A 20,308-nucleotide genomic window follows, 5' to 3' on the forward strand; every position below is an offset into this window, starting at 1 on the left:
TCTGGTGTTAAACTGACCACCAGTTCTTAATCCATAACACAGTCTAAAGTGTTTTTTTTTTAATCTCACACTCAATACCAGGAAGTGATGTAGTGAGTCAAGTGCAGTACTCTCTTTCAGCATTAATAGTGAGCATTATGCTTGGCTAGGATTCTCTTCAAAACTTAGGTATGATTTATGACACTGCATACAGTATAAACCTTTTCTGAAGTAGTTGGACTGTTTGATTTTCCTTTATCTTTACTTTTTCTCAGAAATCTGTTACAGTTAACGTGTAGTTTCTTCATTCATGCTGTAATGGACTTCTCTTGGTAGATGGCCTAAAAACTAGTTTAATGCAAATGAGCAGACTGAGAGAGAACCTATGAAAATCTGGGCAATAAAACTTATGAACACATTCCTAAGAGCAGCCCCTACCTATTCCAATTTGTCCCAGTCTGAGATCACGAAATAAATTTTTCTGTCCTCAAGGGATTGTTTCTTCCACAGGACATTCATCTGGTCACATTTGGAACAGAGCTTCAGGAGAAGGCACTGTACCTTTAAGGAAACCCAGGACAGCACTTAAAAGCCAAGATAAAGTAAAGTACTGGCAGGTGAGTGTGACAGCACAGAAAAGAGGTGGGCCCAGGAGCCAATCATTGATAATGGTGGGCCAAGGGAGGGGGGTCAATGAAGTGGGCCAAGGGAGGAGGGCTCTTCCCATCCCTCTTGGAGAAGTGCTCACTGGGAGTTCAGTGCTGAGTGCCTGGAGCTGAGCTCATGTCAAATTTCTGTGGCTTCTTCTTACTGAAGACTGGAAATGATCCTTGGAAATCTTCAAGCATTGCAATGGTAACTTGATAGTATTGAATCTGGGAGTGGGATGGCATTTTGGCAGATCTGGGTGGTATTGGGCAGAACCCCTGTACACCCAGAGTGTCCTTTGCACAGCCTCAGGCACAGCTGTGTTTAAGGAGTGGAGTGCTTTGGAGGCAAACCTGAATTCTGGCCTCAAAATGATAAAACACTATCATTTGAATTCCTTATGTGAGACTTTGACTCACAGTGATGTTATGGCATGAATTGAACTCATAATCTCATGACACTGTGTGTTATGAGTTCTGAAACCAAAATAAAAATAAGAAAGCTCCTTGACTTCAGGAATGTTTCACACATGGATAGATAGCCATGAGGGTACACCTGGCTCTATGGATTTAAAATAGATCTCCAACTTTGTTTCCTTTTCTTTTTCTTTTATGTTTTATTATTTATTGTTTGGATACAGAGTGTATCTCTGTAGTCTGGCCAGCCCATGATCTCCAGGCCATCCTCCTCCATCTGTCTCCAGTGTGAGGAGATTACAGTCCTGAGTCACTGCACCCAGAAAAAGAAATACTTTAAGCTGAGGTTCTCCAATACTTTTCTTTAGCTTGGGGGGTCTATAGGAAACAGGTTTTAGAGATAAACTGGATCTTTGTGTTTACCTTTCTGTTACCTCAAGAGTTTAGTAATTAGCACCTGCAAGTCACTCTGGTAGACTAGAATCTGCAATTTATTGTGAAGTTCAAAGTCCTAGGTCATGGTCTATTCTGATTTTAATTCTTATCCGAGCCACTAATTTTGCAACTTTACCTCAGGCCATTTCTTTAGTGAGTGTCTTATTTATAAGCTAAGTAGATAAATACTTTTTTACAATTGAACTACTGAAGCAAGGGTTTTCTTAAAGTTTAGAATGTTGTGAGGTATTTGGGGGATGGTGATGCATTACTTCCTGAGTGGAAATTTCTTGCTGAGAACAACTTCTTGTAGGTGCTGCCTGCTAATCCCACACTGAGAAAAACAGCAAACTGGTGTCTACAGGGATGTAGAGATCTGATAAATATGAGATTGGAAATGGAAGTAGGTTTCAAAACTGCAAAAATTTGTTACATTTGGGTTGTGTTTTAATTTAACCTGAAATTTGAAGCAGCGAGTGGGGTGTGGTGGCACATGGCTTAATCCTAGCACTCAGAAGGCTGATACAGGAGAATCCTTGCAAGTTTAAGACAAGCCTGGGGCCTGAAGTGAGTTCCAGGACATGGCATCCTGAATTACATCATGAGTCCTTGTCTCAAAAAGAAATTTGAACAACAAGATGGACTATTTTACTGAAGTAGAGGTATCTTCACATGGTCAGGATAAGCATGAATATTAAAGAATTAAGGACAAAAGTTTTAATAACATGTGCCAACATGATGGAAAGGAAATGAGAGAGCAGGGGAATAGGGAGGGAGGCCCAATCAGCAGGCAGCATAGTAAAGGACTTCTGAGGTTAGCTTGACCTACTGTGACAGCACTGGAGGATTGTCTGCTTGGTAGGTCTGACAGTAGGAAAAAGTTCACAGGCCTATAGAAAGGAGGGAAACTTAGTCATTGATAAAATATTTTTCTATGTCTACTGATCAGCTCTCCTAATCATGTATGAGGTAAGATCTGTAGTTAGAACCCTAGTATTGAAGGTTTGGAAATATGTTGGGCATCACAACTAAAATAACATGGGAAGGAGTTTCTTTTGGACACCAAAGATTTCAAGATATATTTGTTGTTTCTTATTGTCCAGTGACTGACCTTAGAAATCTGGCCCTTATTAACATCCTCCAAATTTTGAAAAAATATTTAATTAATAATTTTTTTTTGGTATTTAGAGATGCGGTCTTACTACTTTGCACATGGTTGCAAGAAGAGTTGAGTCTTTGCCAGCACTTTGACTGCTGAGTTTGATATATGGGAATGAAATTGTCTACCCTTATATGTCCAGCAGAAATTCATGTTCTTTTAAATTTAAGAATGAATTTTAGGTACAACCAAGGTTACGAGAAGAGCTATTTATTGAGTGAAAGTATGCTTCTGTGAGAGAGAGAGAAGGGGTCCCATGTGGATTGCCGAACACTCTGCATTTTCTAGGAATTTTTATAATGTAAAACAATGAGATGAGGCAAGCCTAAAAACAGATCAATAACCTACAAGACAGGCAGGCATGAGGTGGGAAAGAGCTATGGTCAAACAATCGGTTTACTTCCTCAGGTAAAATTGACTAAATCAGAGACAAATGGGGAATTGAATCACATAGCAAGCTAGCATTATTTATGGCTCAGTCACTTTTTCTGTAGGTGGTTAGAATGGCAACTCCAATATTCTCAAGGTGACCCACACCTAATCCCTAAGTATTATACTTAAGGGTGTGGTTGTATTTCTTTGTCATCTATCTTGAGATCTGGTGCACAGCATGTGGTGTGTGTCTCTTCCAAAGTCACCAGATATCTGGTCCTCTGTAGGGGGCCCTTCCAGAGCCTAGCGACTTCTGATGGATGTAATATTTCTAACTAGCTCAACTGCCAGTGAGGGGATGACAGAAGTATTCTACTTTGATGATGATGATTGTGCCTCTGCTTTGCTGGAGGGAATTTGGTCTGCTTCTTTAGTTCACACTTAATGCTCAGAGCCTCATACATCATCCATTGTAATGTTAGGGACTCCGGCACGCACTGCCATGCCTGGACCGGTGTTTTATTTTCATGTCACCCAACTTCACCAAGAATTCACTGGTGGGGTAAAATAAACAACACTGAGTCATGGTGATGCACCAATTGAATGCCAGCCTCCTGGGAAAGTTAGCAGTGCTTAAAAATCAAGGCCACCCTGGATAACTGAACTTTTTCAATATGAGATGCATATTGAAAGTTTATGCCCATCTCAAATTATCTTTTCTAAAGTCCATGAGGCCCTTGGATAATGAAGAGAAAATGTTTGAGTATAAACTTATATTGAATTTTTAAGTTGACACACAGTTTGTACTAGTGATACATGGCTCAATGTGAAGTTTATATGCTTATGTTGGAGGATACAGAGATGAGTCCCTTATCTCTGAAAAAGGACACCATGGGTAAACAAACAGTGATTCACAGTGTGCTGCATTCAGTGAAGTACATGTGATGTATAGTGTTGTATTATGAATTTCTCTTTCTGTTATATCTGAAATACAGATCAAAGCATTTGTATTCAGCAGCTTGAAAAAAATCTAATGCTTAATGTTAGTGCTTGCAATAACAGATTTGTTTTTTGTGCATATTCAATTCATTTTGTTGTCCCTTTGTTTTAGTTTGATCAAGTCATTTTCCTTATGAAACTCAAATATCTCTTTTGCGTTATTCCTTCCAGTCTTCAAATTGTCTCCTGTAGAACAGGAGCCTCCCTTACGCAGTTGTTTCCAGTTTAGATAGCTGTATTTACCTGTTTCTCTTGAGCAGCTCTATCAGGAGAGCATTGCAATCCTGTTTGGAAATGTGTACACTACTCTGGGTATTTTATGTCTATGTTTCCCTGGATTTTTTTATTATTGTTGTACTGATGTGGCCCCATATGGTCATACTGCTTGACCTATATATGCCAGACAAGAGGATAAAAAGGAAATTTTAAATTAGCTGAAACTGAGCTGAGAGGTTAGTATTAAGTTTATAATTAGACACTACAATTGTTTCTGTAATATATCTTTTAATGTCATCCCTGTAACACAGCTTAAGTTTTGGAATTTCAACTTAGTGGTGTGATTTATCATCAGAAGGATTTGTATTTTCAGGAGTTTCATCTCTTTAAAGGCAGAGGAGTTTCTAAGGTATCTAGGACTTTATTAGAGTACAGACTACATGCGTATTTGTGTGAGCAAACAGAAATTGTTCAATAAGGTGACTAGAGCATGAAAATCACTAGATTCAGCTCCTGGGGCCTTCACTCAAGTAGAATGGGGGAGATGAAAATGCCCAGGAAAAATAGGCAAAGTACATTGTGTATTTTGTGATTAATTATTCCACTTAAAATAAAATTTGAGCATATTTGATTTTTCATGATGTGAATTACTGCTTTAGATCCACGAGGGTGACATAGTACTCTTGAGTAGGACAGGTCACAGAATATTGGAATGATTGTGTCTAATGTACAGATAATTTTGTGAATCTTTTCTTTCTGAGGAAGTGATTCTAGTGGTTATAGAGCTTTACTGGTAAAATATTTCTTTAGCTCCTGCAAAGATTTAAGAGAATCAGAAAATAATTACTATATGAAGAATATCTGTGAAGGAAATTTTTAGCAAAATAAAGACTAATATTTTGTAACAATTATTGTGGTGTGTCTCATGATAGTATGAATGTCCCAGTCCATTTTTAATGCTCTACACTTCGCTGTGAATTGCTGATTTATAGCACATTGCAAATGACTCACTTTGTATGTGCTTGACAACAACCAATATGACCTGGTTGGAATAATAAGGGGCAAAAAAGTCTCTTACTTTTTTGTGCATGAGCATAGGTATTTTCCATTTCCTTATAATATTGGCTTCAGGCTGCTCCTGCTCTCAGAATCAAATCTTCAGCCTACCAGTGGAGATTCTTCAGGAGAGAGAGAGAGTCTGAGAGGCAGATGTAATCTCTTGAGTCATGTTTCCTTACAACATGAAGCCACACCCATACATGTCTTTCCTAATAACCTCAATGTTTTCAAACACTCAGAATGTGACAGTAGAATTCTAGGCATCAGGCATGCAAAGCTGATTATTAACTTTGGAAAAATTAGTAAGCCACAAGAGATTAGCATTCATCCCTTGAGATGAAAAGGTCTATTACAGAAAATTTACATGCTGAATACTTATCTTCTCACAGGGCCAGAATTGAGGGTGGGACTCTGCATGCAGCCTTCTTTCTGCTCTCCAGCTAGGTTTAATTTTCATAAGTCTTGAATCCATTGTAGTGACACTGTTGTATATTTTAACCGAGTCATAGGAAATGCCAGGGACATCTAACTATGATAAATAAAATGAGAGTTTAATATGAGGCCTCAAGCAGACAAATAGTATCCTCTACATTGAGTATCATTGTAATGATGTTGAATTCCAGAATCAATGAGCACAACCTCAGAATTCTAAGTCCTTCTAGGATGTTTAAAAATCACTTGAGAATTTTTTTTAAATTTTAACCTCAATAAATTTTAAAATACATATTACTATGGCTATGATGAAAATAATTACTAGGAGCCTTCCAGGCATGTATAAACTACTGTCTTACATCTAGGGTCATTCAATACATGAATACACTTTTGAATATATTAGGTTCTATACCATATAATGATAAAAGTTGGATACTGTGATAGGAATTTAAATAACAGAAAGTGAAATAATATGATAAAGGACAACTTGCAAAGGGGCTGCCTGTTAAAAACACAAATTGAACTCTGAAGTAGGGCATTCACATGTACATGCAATTTGTTTTAAACAGGGAATCAAACTCACAATGCCACATTGCCAGGTAACCACTGTGCTGCTCAGGTATATTCCTGAACTTGTACAAGAATTTTTTCTCTGTGTGCAGAGAAAGAAGCACCATTGCTCATGTAATTATTATAATTCATTGATAGTGACTGGAAATTGTTGAAAAAGACATGTTAAATGATGCACTTTATGCTCTTTATATGTTTTATATGTGGTGTTCATATTTTTAAAATTATGTCAGTATGAATTTCATGTGGTATAATGCTCATAATTTCAATCAATTGTTTTTCTTCTTTATTTAAGAAAAAAAGCATAAAAAGTGTACAAGTATACAAAATTTAAAAAATACACAGTAAGAAATCACTAGTTAATAGATTACATATTCTCCTCTTAGAAATAGTTGTTCAAGTTACAAAATTGAAGCATATAATGTGGACTTGCAAACAGTGAGAGTGCAAACAGTTTTGTTCAGTGATCCAAAAAAACTCAGTAATATGGTTATCTTATACACTTAAACATATATGTAGTTATAACCTTTAGAGCACTTTCTTTTCTTTGACACATTTTGGGTATTATTACTCCAACAGTACTTATTACTTATTTTGAAGAGAGTAAAACCAAATGTGATATATCAGAACAGAGTCAGTCAAATCAAAATGGTGGACATAACAGATAACGTAAAAACAAAATACAAGGTGATCAACAATGGTTACATACTGCCTCTTGCTATTTTAAGAAGAATTGCCAGTTACAATAAAATTGAACAAAACAGTAAAGAATAAAACCAAAGCATTGGGGACATTACAGGACTTTAAAAGAAGATAATCAACCGGAATGGGTGTCATAATGAAGCTTATTTTCTTCACAGTATTGCCTATACTTTCGAAATTGGTAATATCAAGCAATGCAGAATACGGGAAAATCAGTCAAAAGAAGATGGTGAGGGCAATACAGAATTTCAAATCAAGTTAATAGGAATTCAGAGTAGGTTACTATAATGCATCCTGCTTTTTTTATTTATTTTTCCCTTAATTAAAAAGATAAAAAGAAAAAAGTAAATAATTTTTTAAAAATGGGATTGAAATAAAAGAGGCCATAACAACAGAACAGCACAGGTCAAAACATAACCATTTAAGCAAGATAGTGTTTCACCACAAGATATCCTAACATAAAAATAGTTACCATAATGTCTATTTCCATAAAATCTTTGAGTATAACTTCATATACTGTAGCATCAAACATATCAAGACACTATAAAATCATTCAAGAGAATGACATTATTACTGGGTTTTTAGAACCAATTAACAGAAAATAAACAATGGTTTCTGTATAATCTCCTTGTCTATAAACATTTTTACTTATATTATCATATATAATAAAATCCATTAAGATACAACCTTTTAAGCCTGATTGCTACAGAAGAATACAAGTTTGATGGGACTTCAAAACAAGATGATACTAAATCAGTACTAGCTATTATGATGTCTGGTTTTCTGCAAAATAACTGTTCCTACCATCCGATCTTCTCTGCCTCATTTCTGTTGAGCTCTTTTTCTGTCATTTGTTGTCAGTTTGTCTTCTTCATTTTGCTTTCTGCTCCATTCATTGTGGCCTCTCTGCCACTATTTCTGGAATCTTGGCATTTTCCTTTTTTAGAATATCCTGCTATATTCTCTGTAAAGTTGAATGGGTGGTTGCAAATTCCCCAAGTTCCTCTTTATCCTGGAAGCACCTTGTTTTTCCATCAATCTCTAGGAACAGTTGTTCAGGATATATCAATCTTGGCTGGAGGTTATTATCTTTCAAAGCTTGTATTATTTCCCTCACGCTCTTCATGATTTGATGGTTTATGCCCAGAAGTCTGCTATAATTCTGATGGGTGTTCCCTTGTGAGTGATCTGTTTCTTGTGTCTGATGGCTTTCAATATTCTGTTCTTATATTGGATTTCTGGAATTTTGATTATTATGTGCCTGGGTGTAGCTCTGTTTGGGTTGTAGGTGGCTGGGGTTCCCGTATGCCTCATACATCTGAGTATCTTTACCATTTGCTAAATTCAGGAAATTCTCTTGGATTATTTCTGTGAATAGCTTTTGTAGTCCATTTGTTTGTGTCCCTACTTCTTCTTTTATGTACTTAATTCTTAAGTTATAGATCCTCTTATCATCTTCTAGCCTTTGTATAGTTGCTGTTTGGTTTTTTGTTGTTGTTGTTGTTGTTGTTGTTGTTGTTGTTATTTTTAGGAAGTTTTTCATTTCATGCTCCCTTATTACAAATCTGCCCTCCAGTTCATATAATCTATCCTTAGTTTCTTTTAAGCCGTTATGCCAGTTTTTGATAGTTTTTTGTTTCCTGGTAATCTCTTTGAACCTACTTCACATATTCTATGTTTTCTCGATTTTCTCTATCAAACAATTCTCCCCTTTTTTTCTGATCTTCCATTCCACCATCTGTTTTTTTCTTGGGTGGTGTTTAGCATTTCTCTAACTATTTTACTTATATCTTGCTTCAGGTTGTTAATAACTTCATTTCTGAACTCATCTATAAGGCTCCAGAGATAGCGCTTTATGTCTATTGGTGCCATGTCTGATATCGCATGTTTCTCAGGGTTGGGGGCCGAGGATCCTTTCTTGTTGCTCCCTCTTCCCATATTTTTTGTTCCTTTTATACAATTGAATATATGAAGCCCAGGTTCTTTCTTTGTCAGTTACAGTTGGGCTGGGGATCTAGCTCAGAAGCATAAGCATCTGCCCTTGTAAGAAGGCAGTCATGAGTTTGATCCCTGGTACTGATAAAAAAAAAAAAGGTTGTTTGAATTGCACCACATAGATGTTTCCACCCACTGCAGTGTACTAGGGAGTTAGATACCTGGACAGCCTATGCTGGGCCCTCCCCTCCAGGTCAATCTACTGAAGACTTCACTGCTAGGGTGCACCTCCCAACAATGGGACCTGGTTTGGACTAGCCTACTGGGTCTTGGTCAGCAGCGTCACGCAGGCCAGGCACTCCCCAACAATCCTGCTTGAGAGGGGAATATGTTGTCGATGTCCGCTCCCGGCCGGCAGGAAGGACACACGACAAAGTCTGGCAGTGGACAACCTTTTTTTTTATTTTCCTTCTCCGTACAGCCTGCCCTGGGACCGCTCCCAGCTGAAGCCTCCTCTGGTCCGCTCCCCGCGGCTCCTTTTGGGCTTCTACTTCCGGGCTTCTACCGGGCTTCTACTTCCCCCCAGGGGTGGCACCGGTATATATACGGATACAGTGTCCAATCATGTTAAAGTAAACAAGGCAAGCTGATTGGCTAACATCATCAGTTGCCAGGCAGACTATATTGTTGAGCGGGTTGTTTACGCGGTAAGCAGGAAACTAACGTGCTCGATGGGAGGGGTAATCTACCTCAGGCTTCACTCTTTACTACAGGCCTCACGTCCGCCAAGTGAGGCGACCGGGCTCGGGGCTGCGGCTCCCAACATCTCCCCCTTTTTTATTTTTTATGAATGTGCGCATCGTAGCCCTTCCTGGACTGGGTGCAGAGGCTTATGCCCTATGTGTAGGCCCACCGTAGGTCCTTGGCTTGGACCCTGGTCGGCCGTCCCATGGTCCGCCAAGGCCCTGAGGTCCTCGTCCTTTTTTTAGGGCCAGGCACAAACTGGACGGAACCTGGATGCACACAAGCTTGCACTCATTTTCTCTCCGTAAAGAAATCCCCTCGGAGAGAAATTTAGACCTGGGCAGCATCTAACAGTCCAGCGGCTTACGTGCAGAATGGGGTAGGGCCTGGCTTAGGTTGAGTCGCACCGGGGAGGCACGCTCTTACCCGTCATTGACTCACCTACCCTGCTGTGTATTGTCACCTTATGGAGGAGAATGAGGGATGCCCGCCATATCTAGACTCGGTCGTGGGCCAATTGAGCAAGCCATGCATATGCCTGAGGATCTTCTTGTCCATTTCGGGCTACCGCTATTTCTATTCATCTTGTTGGTTGGTCTGTGATGGATCTCCGGTAGGGCAGGTCTGATCTTCAGTCGAGGGCTTTGTCGCCCGTGTCAGTCTCTCCGGTACCCACAGTGGTTCTCGTCCCGGTTCCTGTGGGAAAACACAAACCGCGCCTCGGTTCCAGCTGACCACTGGATCCGGGCCCATCCATTGTCCTGTCAGGATATCTTTCCACTTCACCCACCCTTTATGGTTGGGGGAAGGGTTGCAGTGCTCCACGGCTGGGGAGCAATTATCATTATTTAAATTTAAAAAATTGTGTGTGAATAGTGCCATGGATAATCGTGCCTTTGGGGCCAGGCCTTGGCCTACTCCCCCTTTTTGTTTTTGTAAAATTTTTTTGAGGCTTTTATGAGCCCTCTCAATGATTTTTTGACCTTGGGGATTGTATGGGATACCATGTTTTAATTGAACCTCCATCATTTTGTAGAACTCATTGAAGGCTTTGCCTATATAGGCTGGTCCATTATCAGTTTTTAATATTTTTGGTTTGCCCCATGCGGCCCAAGCCGCCAGGCAATGATTGATCACATTAGACACTTTTTCACCTGTTTCTGTTGTTGCGAATATGACGTGAGAACAGGTGTCTGTGGAAACATGAACATATTTAAGAGTCCCAAACTCCTGTATATGTGTGATGTCCATCTGCCAAACATCACCAGGGATCAAACCTCGAGGGTTTACTCCCATCGGTATGGCAGGTTTGTATGTGGCACAGGAGTCACATAGTCGCACGATATCTCTGCTCTGGAAACATGGAAATGGTTTGCTAGTGTCCTGGCATTGACATGAAACTTATTATGGAAGGCACGGGCTCGCTCGATTGGTGTTAGTAAGGTAAAAATCCATAACGGGCGAGTGGCAGTATCAGCAGCCGCATTCCCCTGTGCCATGGGCCCTGGCAGGGATGTATGTGTTTTTATGTGGGTGGTGAAGACCTTATGGTGTCTGTTCTGAAGCAATGTCTGGATAGACAGGAACAGCCCAGCCACTGTGGAAGTGGATCTAATTAAACCGGCAGTCTCAAGCACTTGCATAGCATTGACCACATACCTAGAATCAGAGACAATATTAATGGCTTTTGAGAACCGTTCAAGAATCATTTTAACGATCTGCAGTTTCACCACCTGAGGCTGATCAGGTTCAAATTGTATGGTAACCGGGGGCTTGCCTAGGATCACATAGGCGCCTATCTCCGTCTTAGAGCCATCTGTATATATTGTAGTTGCTGGGACTAATGGCTCAGAGGCAGTAACCTTTGGAAAAATTATAGGGTGCTGAGTGACAAATGACAAGATAGGGTCTTTAGGGTATTGATTGTTTATATCCCCATGGAAAACACATCTCAGAATGGCCCAAGTATCTATGCAGGCAGCCAGGGTCTTGATCTGGCTGGCGGTATAGGGTACTCGGATGGCTTGTGGTCCTGAGCCAAAATGTTGGACAGCTCTATCATGTGCTTTAAGGGCCAATGAAGCGACTGTCTCCGGGTAATGCTCTATGACTTTTGTAGGTGAGACCTTAGGGTGTATCCACAGTAATGGTCCTTTCTGCCAAATCACCGCTGTGGGCTGTAGACTAGTCTGTAGCAAACAGACATCAAAAGGTCGCCCTGGTTTAATTCTGTGTAAGGTAGCCCCACCTAAGGCCTTTTTTACTCTCTGTAAGGCAGCTCTTGCCTCAGGAGTGAGCCTCCTGTGGGAGGCTATATCTGGGTCTCCCTTCAGAAGGTCGAACAGGGGTTTGAGATCTGAATTTGGTATATGTAAATATGGCCTAATCCAATTAATGTCTCCCAATAGCTTTTGCATGTCATTTAGGGTCCTAACGCCATCCATCCTAATGGTGACCTTCTGTGGAGAGACTAGCATAGGGGAGATTCTCGCGCCTAAGTAGGTCACCATTTCTCCTCCCTGAATCTTGTCGGGGGCAACATGCAGATTAGCTTGTCTCAGGGCCTCGACCAAGTCCTGTCTCTGGGGCGGGTGCCCGCCTGTGAAGGGGGCCCCCTCTGGCCGTTTTTTGGCCCTCTAGCATCTCGTCCACAAATACGGTTGCCCTGAGCATCAAAGACCGACCTACACTCCTCAGCTTTGTGTGATCCCCTCTTGCATCGCCCACAAACATATGGTTCTTCATTCCTAGGGCGAGGCCTAGCATCTGCATTGTTTGGGCAATGACGTTTAATGTGTCCTGGCTCCCCGCAGGCAAAACACCCTTTAGCCTTACATTCCCCTTCTAACCCGCGAGGTCCCCTCTGCTGTACAGCCGCGGCCAGGAGAGCAGCCACTCCCGAGTTGGAGAGCGGCCCCCCTATCTCTCTGCATATCCTAATCCAGGCGTTGAGGTCCTTGTTCTTATGAGGAGCTATCGCTGCCTTGCACTCCTTTGTACATTGCTCAAAAGTCAGCTGCCTTACCAGTGGTCGAGCCACTCCCGGATCAGAAAATATCTTATCGGCAGCATCTTGCATTCGGGCCACAAAGTCAACAAATGGCTCTGTGGTACCCTGAATTATTTTTGAAAGACACAAGGAGGCTGTTCCGGCACCACTTACCTGCTTCCAGGCGCGGAGCCCTATGGCATTGATTTGTTCATAGACAGCGCCGGGGAACTGAGTCTGATCATCAGCGTGCCGACCTTCTCCCATAAGCATTTTCTTGTTTCACCCCCGGTTTCCCCGACTGGCGTTTCTCTCAGCCTGTTCTGCAGAGAACTCTGCATACCAGGCTTGCCAATCCAGGTAACTACCCGAGGGCAGACACGCCTTTGCCAGCTGAATCCAGTCCGCCCTGGTGAGGGGCCCAGAAGACAGATTCTCCAGCATGGCAATGGTGTAAGGCGCAGTCGGCCCAAAGGTTGTAACTGCATTTTTAAGTTCTCTAATCTGCTTTATCTCAAAAGGCTCCCATACATTGCGTCCCTGGCCCATAGCTACTTGTACAGGAAATATCCCGTAGGGGCCACTATCTATCCCAGGTGGATGTACCTCATGAGACAAGCGTCCCCCCTGCCAAAGCCTCCTGTAAAAATACCGACCCGCCGGCGGCGGAGCATAAGACGGCGGCCGTGATTGGGCGGAAAATGGGGGCCCGTGCATCACTTCCTGTTCTGGCGAAAGGGGAGAGAGCTCCCAGGCGGCCGCCTCGTGGCGAGGGATCGCCTCCCTCTCGCGCCGGGGAGCGCTCAGGAGCTCCCCACTCCTCCGCAGACCAGGTTGAGCAGAGCGCAATTCGCGGCGCAACGCTGGAAAAGAACCCTGTGACTCCTTATCGAGCGACTTGGGCTCCTGACAGCTGGTCTCTTTGGCCTCCTTGCCATTCAACTTTCCCTCGTCCTCGGAGTCAGACGACTCCGAGGCTAGAGCCCCGTCCTTCTCCTTAGCATCTTTGTTCCCCTTGACAGGCCCCTCTCGGGAGCTCCCTGACTGGGCCTGCTCAGATACCCTGCGTACTTTTGTAAGCTCTTGAGAGCTTTCTCCACAACCACCCTCGCTCTTAGTGTTGCTACCTAGCATGTTTCCCATTTTTTAATATGTTACTCACCGCGTGAGGCCCAAGGAATCCGCCACTTACGCGTGAGCCTGAGGGGAGTCTAAAAGCCCTGTAGGTGCGCGCCACCCAGAGCCCAGGCTTATCCCCAACTCACCTGTCTCGCAGCTCTGTACTGGAGCGTTGTCCACTTCCACGTCTCGGGGGTGATCAGTCCCCGTGCGGACCACCAAATGTCGATGTCCGCTCCCGGCCGGCAGGAAGGACACACGACAAAGTCTGGCAGTGGACAACCTTTTTTTTTATTTTCCTTCTCCGTACAGCCTGCCCTGGGACCGCTCCCAGCTGAAGCCTCCTCTGGTCCGCTCCCCGCGGCTCCTTTTGGGCTTCTACTTCCGGGCTTCTACCGGGCTTCTACTTCCCCCCAGGGGTGGCACCGGTATATATACGGATACAGTGTCCAATCATGTTAAAGTAAACAAGGCAAGCTGATTGGCTAACATCATCAGTTGCCAGGCAGACTATATTGTTGAGCGGGTTGTTTACGCGGTAAGCAGGAAACTAACGTGCTCGATGGGAGGGGTAATCTACCTCAGGCTTCACTCTTTACTACAGGCCTCACGTCCGCCAAGTGAGGCGACCGGGCTCGGGGCTGCGGCTCCCAACAATATGTGACTGAAGTCACTGCAACAACCTGTTCTGGCTAGTCTGCCCGGTCCCAGTAAGTGCTTTGCTGAAGCCTCCTACTCTATGGAAGCATTCCCATTCCTCTCACTCACTGCAGGTCAATGCAGGGCTCCCTGCCAGTCCTGCTTTCAACTCCATTCACTGCTGCCCACTCTGAGAGCTTTTGTGCCTCTCTCCTTGCCATGCCAATTGGGACACAGCAGCAGCTGCAGGAAATTCAAATCACATCTTCCAGTGGCACAGGGTCCAGCTTCAGTGCTGAGACATTATCTTTTCCTGTTATATCACCGGGATTATTTTTCCAGTTGGTTTCTCTTAATTTAGTTCATTCCTGTGTTGGCAAAGTATATCTCCCCTTGATTAGGATTTCTCGCCTGGCATCATTCCTGGATTTTAAGTGTGGTTTCTCAGAGAGCCTCTGAAGCTGCTGCTCTCTATCTACCATGTTCTCCTGGAAGTCCAACATTTTTTCTTGGTGAGTACATTCAAGTTTCTTCTGCCCAGTGTTTTAGCTCAGTAGCATATGTGCCTTCCTGGCCAGCACAAGGTTGTGAGTTCAATCCAGTTTTTGGAGGTTGGCTTCCACACTCAGTTGGCTTCAAAGCAAGTGGGCATGACTGGGCTGCAGTTCAATGGCAGCTGCAAACCAAATCAGTTGTTGATACCTGTTACATATTTACATGGCACATATCTCTATTTCAATCCAGAGATATTGTCTGTGGTACATTATCTTATAAATTCTATTAAATTTTTGTTGAAAATTTAATTTTTTCACCATATAGACTGTTATTTGAAAGTGAATATGTTTGTATGCATTCCAACTTACTCTGCTAATTTTTTCATCTTGTGTCTTGTCTGTGTCCACTGACATCAATGTCTGATTTTCCACCAGATATTTATGTATTTAGTTACACTAATTACTAAGTAATGCCTCTAATATTTTTAAGAGTTTCTTCTCTATTGTTCTTTGCAATCTGCACAAGTATAGAGCAATGAAATATCCTATTTCTTGTGGGGTGGTTAACATTTTTATATTGCAGCAATTTTCTCTAGTTCTCTCTGGAAACTTAGCTTCCTGAGGCTCAGGGATGGGCCTGTTATGTGCTCTGCCCTAGTCTCAGATTTCCAAAAGACTGACATACAGAGTGATGCCATGCCCTCAGCTCACAGCTGCTCTGTTGAGCTTCCCTCAGCACTGTGTTCTCTAACGTTCTACAATTGAAGTCTATGTTCTTTTCCAGTCCCAGCATTCCCTGTTTTTAATATGTTTTGAGGCACTGAGTTTGAGGAACTGAAATAATTCTAAATGTGCGTTCATTGACATGGATAGTGAAATCCTTAATTATTTAAGGTTTTTTGAAATGTTATTTAAAATTTGTGATTTGATCTCTCATTCTAAGAGCATTCTTCATTTTTTCTGCTTTTCATTTATAATTTTATTCCAGTATTGTGTAAGAGCCTGCTTTGCATGATTTCCACTCCACTGACTATGTTACATTCTGTATTGCTGTGTTGAACCTGGGTTACATGTGTGAATACTTCTTGGCTTGCTGTGAGGACAGTGTGCTATGTTTTTATGTGATAAACCCATCAATAGAATCCATCTATTATATTGCTTTGAACTGTTATTTTGATGAATTTATGTGTGACCTTAAAGATTGCTCTGCCTTCTTGAGCTGTCAGTCACTGATGAAGATGTTTTGAACTCTTAAATATATACTTGTAAATGATTGATTTTTCTCTTCCAATTCTGTTTCTGTTTATATAGTTGATTGCTCTTTATATGGGCCATATATTAAGGAATGATATTTGTTTCTAAATAACCGCTGATTGTACATGTGGAATATAATCAAGCTCATGTAGTGTCCATAGGTTTTGTTGAATCAATGACATTGAGGTATGTCTTTTTGCATAGCTTACTATTTAACCTATCGTATCAGTGTGCACACAATAAACACTGCTATCCGGATCATGAGAGTATTTGCAGATTATCTAGTTGTCTAGCTATTAATCAGCTCTGACACCTGTTTTCTCAGTCCCTTTTAATCTGACCTGTTCTCCTGATAATGTCTCCTCTCCTGACCTATTTTCCTTTTGGTGAACTTCAAATTTCACAACTGTTAGCACTGAATTTGTTACAATGGTATTTGTAACTGTAGTTTGTTTATCACTATCTAATATAGAAACTGTCCAGTCATTTCATATCTCAAGACACATAAACACATACAAATCAGTTAGTACCTGTATTGCAATTTATTGTTTTAATCATTTAAAGAAAATCTTATTCTCAAAGCTTTTGTGTATAGATTTAATGAGAACAGTGAAAGAGTCACAGGTGTATTCAGAAAGTTTCACTAAAGGATCTTAAGCAAGAAATGAAGGTAACTGTGTGAAAAATACATTCAGGTCAGAAAGTATTATTGCATGATTGATGACAATTCTTTGGAATTATTCCAAAGTTTACAATGTGCTCTTTTATGGAAATTATATTTTTAACTTATTCCCTTTAAGTTTTTAGAAACTACCATTGAAATTGCACATAGAAATATATTGTGAGATTTTGTGGTATTTATCAATTCAATAATTTCTCACAGTCATTCACAAGGGCTGATAGGTGAATCAAAACCAAAGTACATTCTCATTTATTCTCTTGGTCACAGTTTCTGAGTCTGTAATTTCATTTGAAAAGAATCACGTGTATTTCAAGGAATCATAGAACAAAATATTTTGTACACGTTAGAAGGAATTCACTTGTGTGTAGATTTTCATAAACTCCATAGAAAAGGAGTTTGTGGAATTTAAGAATAAATCTAATTATTTTTTCTTCCACACTTCAATATTGTTTGGTTATTTTCACAAATGTCATTTAGATTTTCTTTTCTATTCATTATTTCTGCATAAACAAAACATAAATTTTGTTTATTTTTAGATTTGTGCTCATTGATCTTAACTCTATGTAAAATCTTTGTATTGTGTTCCCAATAAATGTTTTCTTGTTTAATTCCAATTTTCATAGATTTCAACTTCTAATTTTCATGGCTGCTTGATTTTCTTCAGAAGAGTTTTGCACTAACTATTTTTCAGTATAAATTTCACAGTAATTCATGTTTCTCTTTCCCATTTCAATTGTTCACCAATGCACATAGGCAAGGATAGTGTGCAGGCCAGATTTCTAGGGACATACCTGCTTCTTTCTGAATGTAAATGAAACATATTGTGCTTTCTTGCTTAGAAGCACAATGCCAGCTGAGTTGTGACATAATATTCCATGTGAATGAATTGAAGGTTGTTTTCCTTTCCTGAGATCCATTTGTCCACTGATATGAATGTTGAATGTCAAATGTTTTCCTGTTTATTATGCAAAATGTTTCCTTGCACACAAATATTCAATGTTTGCAGGTTTTTTCTCTAACATACATGTACAGTTGTTGTTACTAATCAAAGGTGCACTTGAATTCTCTTTTTGGTACTGGAAATTGTATTCAGGCCCTTGCAAATGTCATATAGGTGCTTGTACCATTGAGATATATCCTGGGTGCAAAGTTGTGATTTGTCAATGACTGTGAATTAATTTTAATTTTCATTTGGTACAGGGTTTAATGAATGGCCTCACTTTGTAGTCTGAACTGTCCTTGTTACAAAGCCCAGGTTGGACACTGTATGCATGGCAAGCATGAAATTTCTGGTAATCCTCTTACATCATGATTTCAAGTTCTGAGAGTACAAGCATATACTACTCCACTGTACTGAACTCTTCTTTCTGTATTTAGTGACCAGTTACTTTGCTATTCTGCAATTTTCACTCTAGTTCAAGCAATTCATATATGTTTTTTTCCCCACATTATCTTCCTTTGAACCCTAGTGGAATTTCCCGTATATAATTACAAGGAGATAATTTAGAATCCCTGAGCTATAGATTTATAACTACATTTTCCCTTATTTCCTTGTCTATAGAATGGTCAAATAAAACTTTTCTGTCATTAAATTTTAATCACTCAGAAATCTCTTTTCATATTCAACTAAATATTTATCTATAAATCTAGATTCAAGACCATGATGCTGTTGATAAGAAAGACAAACTCCATGTTATGAATAACCAATATTTTGTTAATGGTGGTTTGTATCCTAACTCTTGAGCTCTGCTTTGAAGTAAGTGAAAAACTACGCTATTGGTGGCCCTGCGGGACAAACCATGCTACAGTTCTGTGATTGCTTTAGCAGTGTGTCATAGTCTAGCATCAGTGTTACTGGGTGACTATATTTGAATGTACTTGAGTTTTTATGACCACAACATGAAGTTAATACTTGAAAGAATGAATTTCAGTTAGACTACTTATTACAGGTACTGAGGTATATCAGGTTATGTATCCCTGAACTTCAGGACCCATGTTATTATTTAGGAGACAGTGACCTTTGAGGATGTAGCTGTGAAGTTCACTCCAGAAGAGTGGGATTTGCTGACTCCATCCCAAAAGAAGCTCTACAGAGGAGTGATGTGGGAAACATATATGAATATTACTGCAACAGGTAAGGATGACATGTTTGTTTATACTAACAGCATTAATTATTGCTCATTGATACAGTTTAATATATTTGATAATAATAACATTTGCTTGTATATCTCAAGTCTGATTATACTATACTATGAGTATAAATCAAATCAGAGATATTTTAATGTACAGTTATAATAAGTGTATTTTATTTCTATGTCCATATTACAGGAAAAATATGGAATAATCAGCAAATTAAGGAAGAGGACAAAAATTGCTCAAGTAATATAAGGTGACTGAAACACATAAGAGAAAGAGAACATTACTTAATTGTCAGTGTGTGAGCATAAATATTAAAACAAAGGGAACCTGAAGAAATGAGATCATGTTATACCTTATTTAACCTCAAAAAATACCAAGAGATATACTTGATTTTATTTTGTATTATCTGGGAATCCATAGAAACATATTGAAATATAAGAATCAGAGGTAATTCTAATACATGTAGTAAATAACACTATCTAATGTATCAGTTTAAAAATTGCCTTCATGATCAACATCATAGAAATGTATGATAATAAATTTAAATATTGTATTTTGATATGTAGGAAATGAACAAATTGTGAAAGTTGATAAAAACCCATCTTCAAAATACCATTTATATATACATGTGAATACTGAGACTTTCATGATCTAGAATTATATTCACATAGCATCAGCTTTCAAAATGAAAATGAATTCTACTTTTACAATAAGTACTATGAAAATATCCCATAAAATATTGAGCTGTTAAGGTTTAAAATTCCTCATACATTGCTGATGGATACATAAAATACAAACATGGTAAAAACTATTCAGTAGTCTGAAAATTAAAACAACATGTTTCATATTGTTTCACATATACATCCACAATGATATCCTTTTTTAAATCTTTTGAGCCATGATTTTATACTGTAGTTCAGGTTGACTTTGAACTTACTGTGAAGCCCATAATGGCCTGAAACTCAGAGCAATCCTCCTGCCTCTCCCTCCTGACTGTTGAGTGGGTCATACTGCGTCATTATGTGTAATGATTCTCTCAGTATATTATCAAATACATTAAAATCATCAAATGTTAGTGAACCATGAGTGTGTTGTTTGTTAAAGCACATGAAAAGGCATTTACAATATCTAATACAAGAATCAACTCACAGTAGCTAAGCATTGAGAAGAGCCCAGATGCCCATCACTGCATGCCAAGGTAAAGAAAATTTGGAGTCAGCTCAACATTGTGGTGCATTCCTGCAATCCCCAAGCAGCTGGGGAAGCTGAATCTGCAGGATGATAACTTGAAGTTCAGCTTGGACAAGTTGATGGCCAATAAAAATC

The 20,308-nt window shown here is 40.1% G+C and overlaps 1 protein-coding gene and 1 long non-coding RNA gene across 2 annotated transcripts; one reads left to right on the forward strand and one right to left on the reverse strand.

The window, feature by feature from the left end:
- The first annotated feature begins 689 nt into the window (after nt 1–689).
- Nucleotides 690–18,981, forward strand: LOC134476769 (uncharacterized). The gene is made up of 2 exons (XR_010048563.1): nt 690–834; nt 18,851–18,981. It is a non-coding gene; the product is annotated as an uncharacterized LOC134476769 (long non-coding RNA).
- Nucleotides 6,549–13,798, reverse strand: LOC134477053 (igE-binding protein-like). Its single transcript, XM_063253925.1, has 2 exons — nt 12,830–13,798; nt 6,549–10,362 (listed from the first exon to the last, which is right to left on the reverse strand). The coding sequence occupies exon 1, from the start codon at nt 13,796–13,798 to the stop codon at nt 12,938–12,940; it is 861 nt and encodes a 286-aa protein (XP_063109995.1). The 3' UTR covers nt 6,549–10,362; nt 12,830–12,937.
- Nucleotides 18,982–20,308: the final 1,327 nt, after the last annotated feature.

This window comes from Cavia porcellus, unplaced genomic scaffold, assembly GCF_034190915.1.
Source record: "Cavia porcellus strain 051 isolate PalLab524CR breed Dunkin Hartley unplaced genomic scaffold, mCavPor4.1 scaffold_7, whole genome shotgun sequence".
NCBI lineage: Eukaryota > Metazoa > Chordata > Mammalia > Rodentia > Caviidae > Cavia > Cavia porcellus.

Coding starts and splice junctions, on each gene's coding strand:
- LOC134477053 (XM_063253925.1), bottom strand. CDS start 13,798: ATGGGAAACATGCTAGGTAGCAACACTAAGAGCGAGGGTGGTTGTGGA.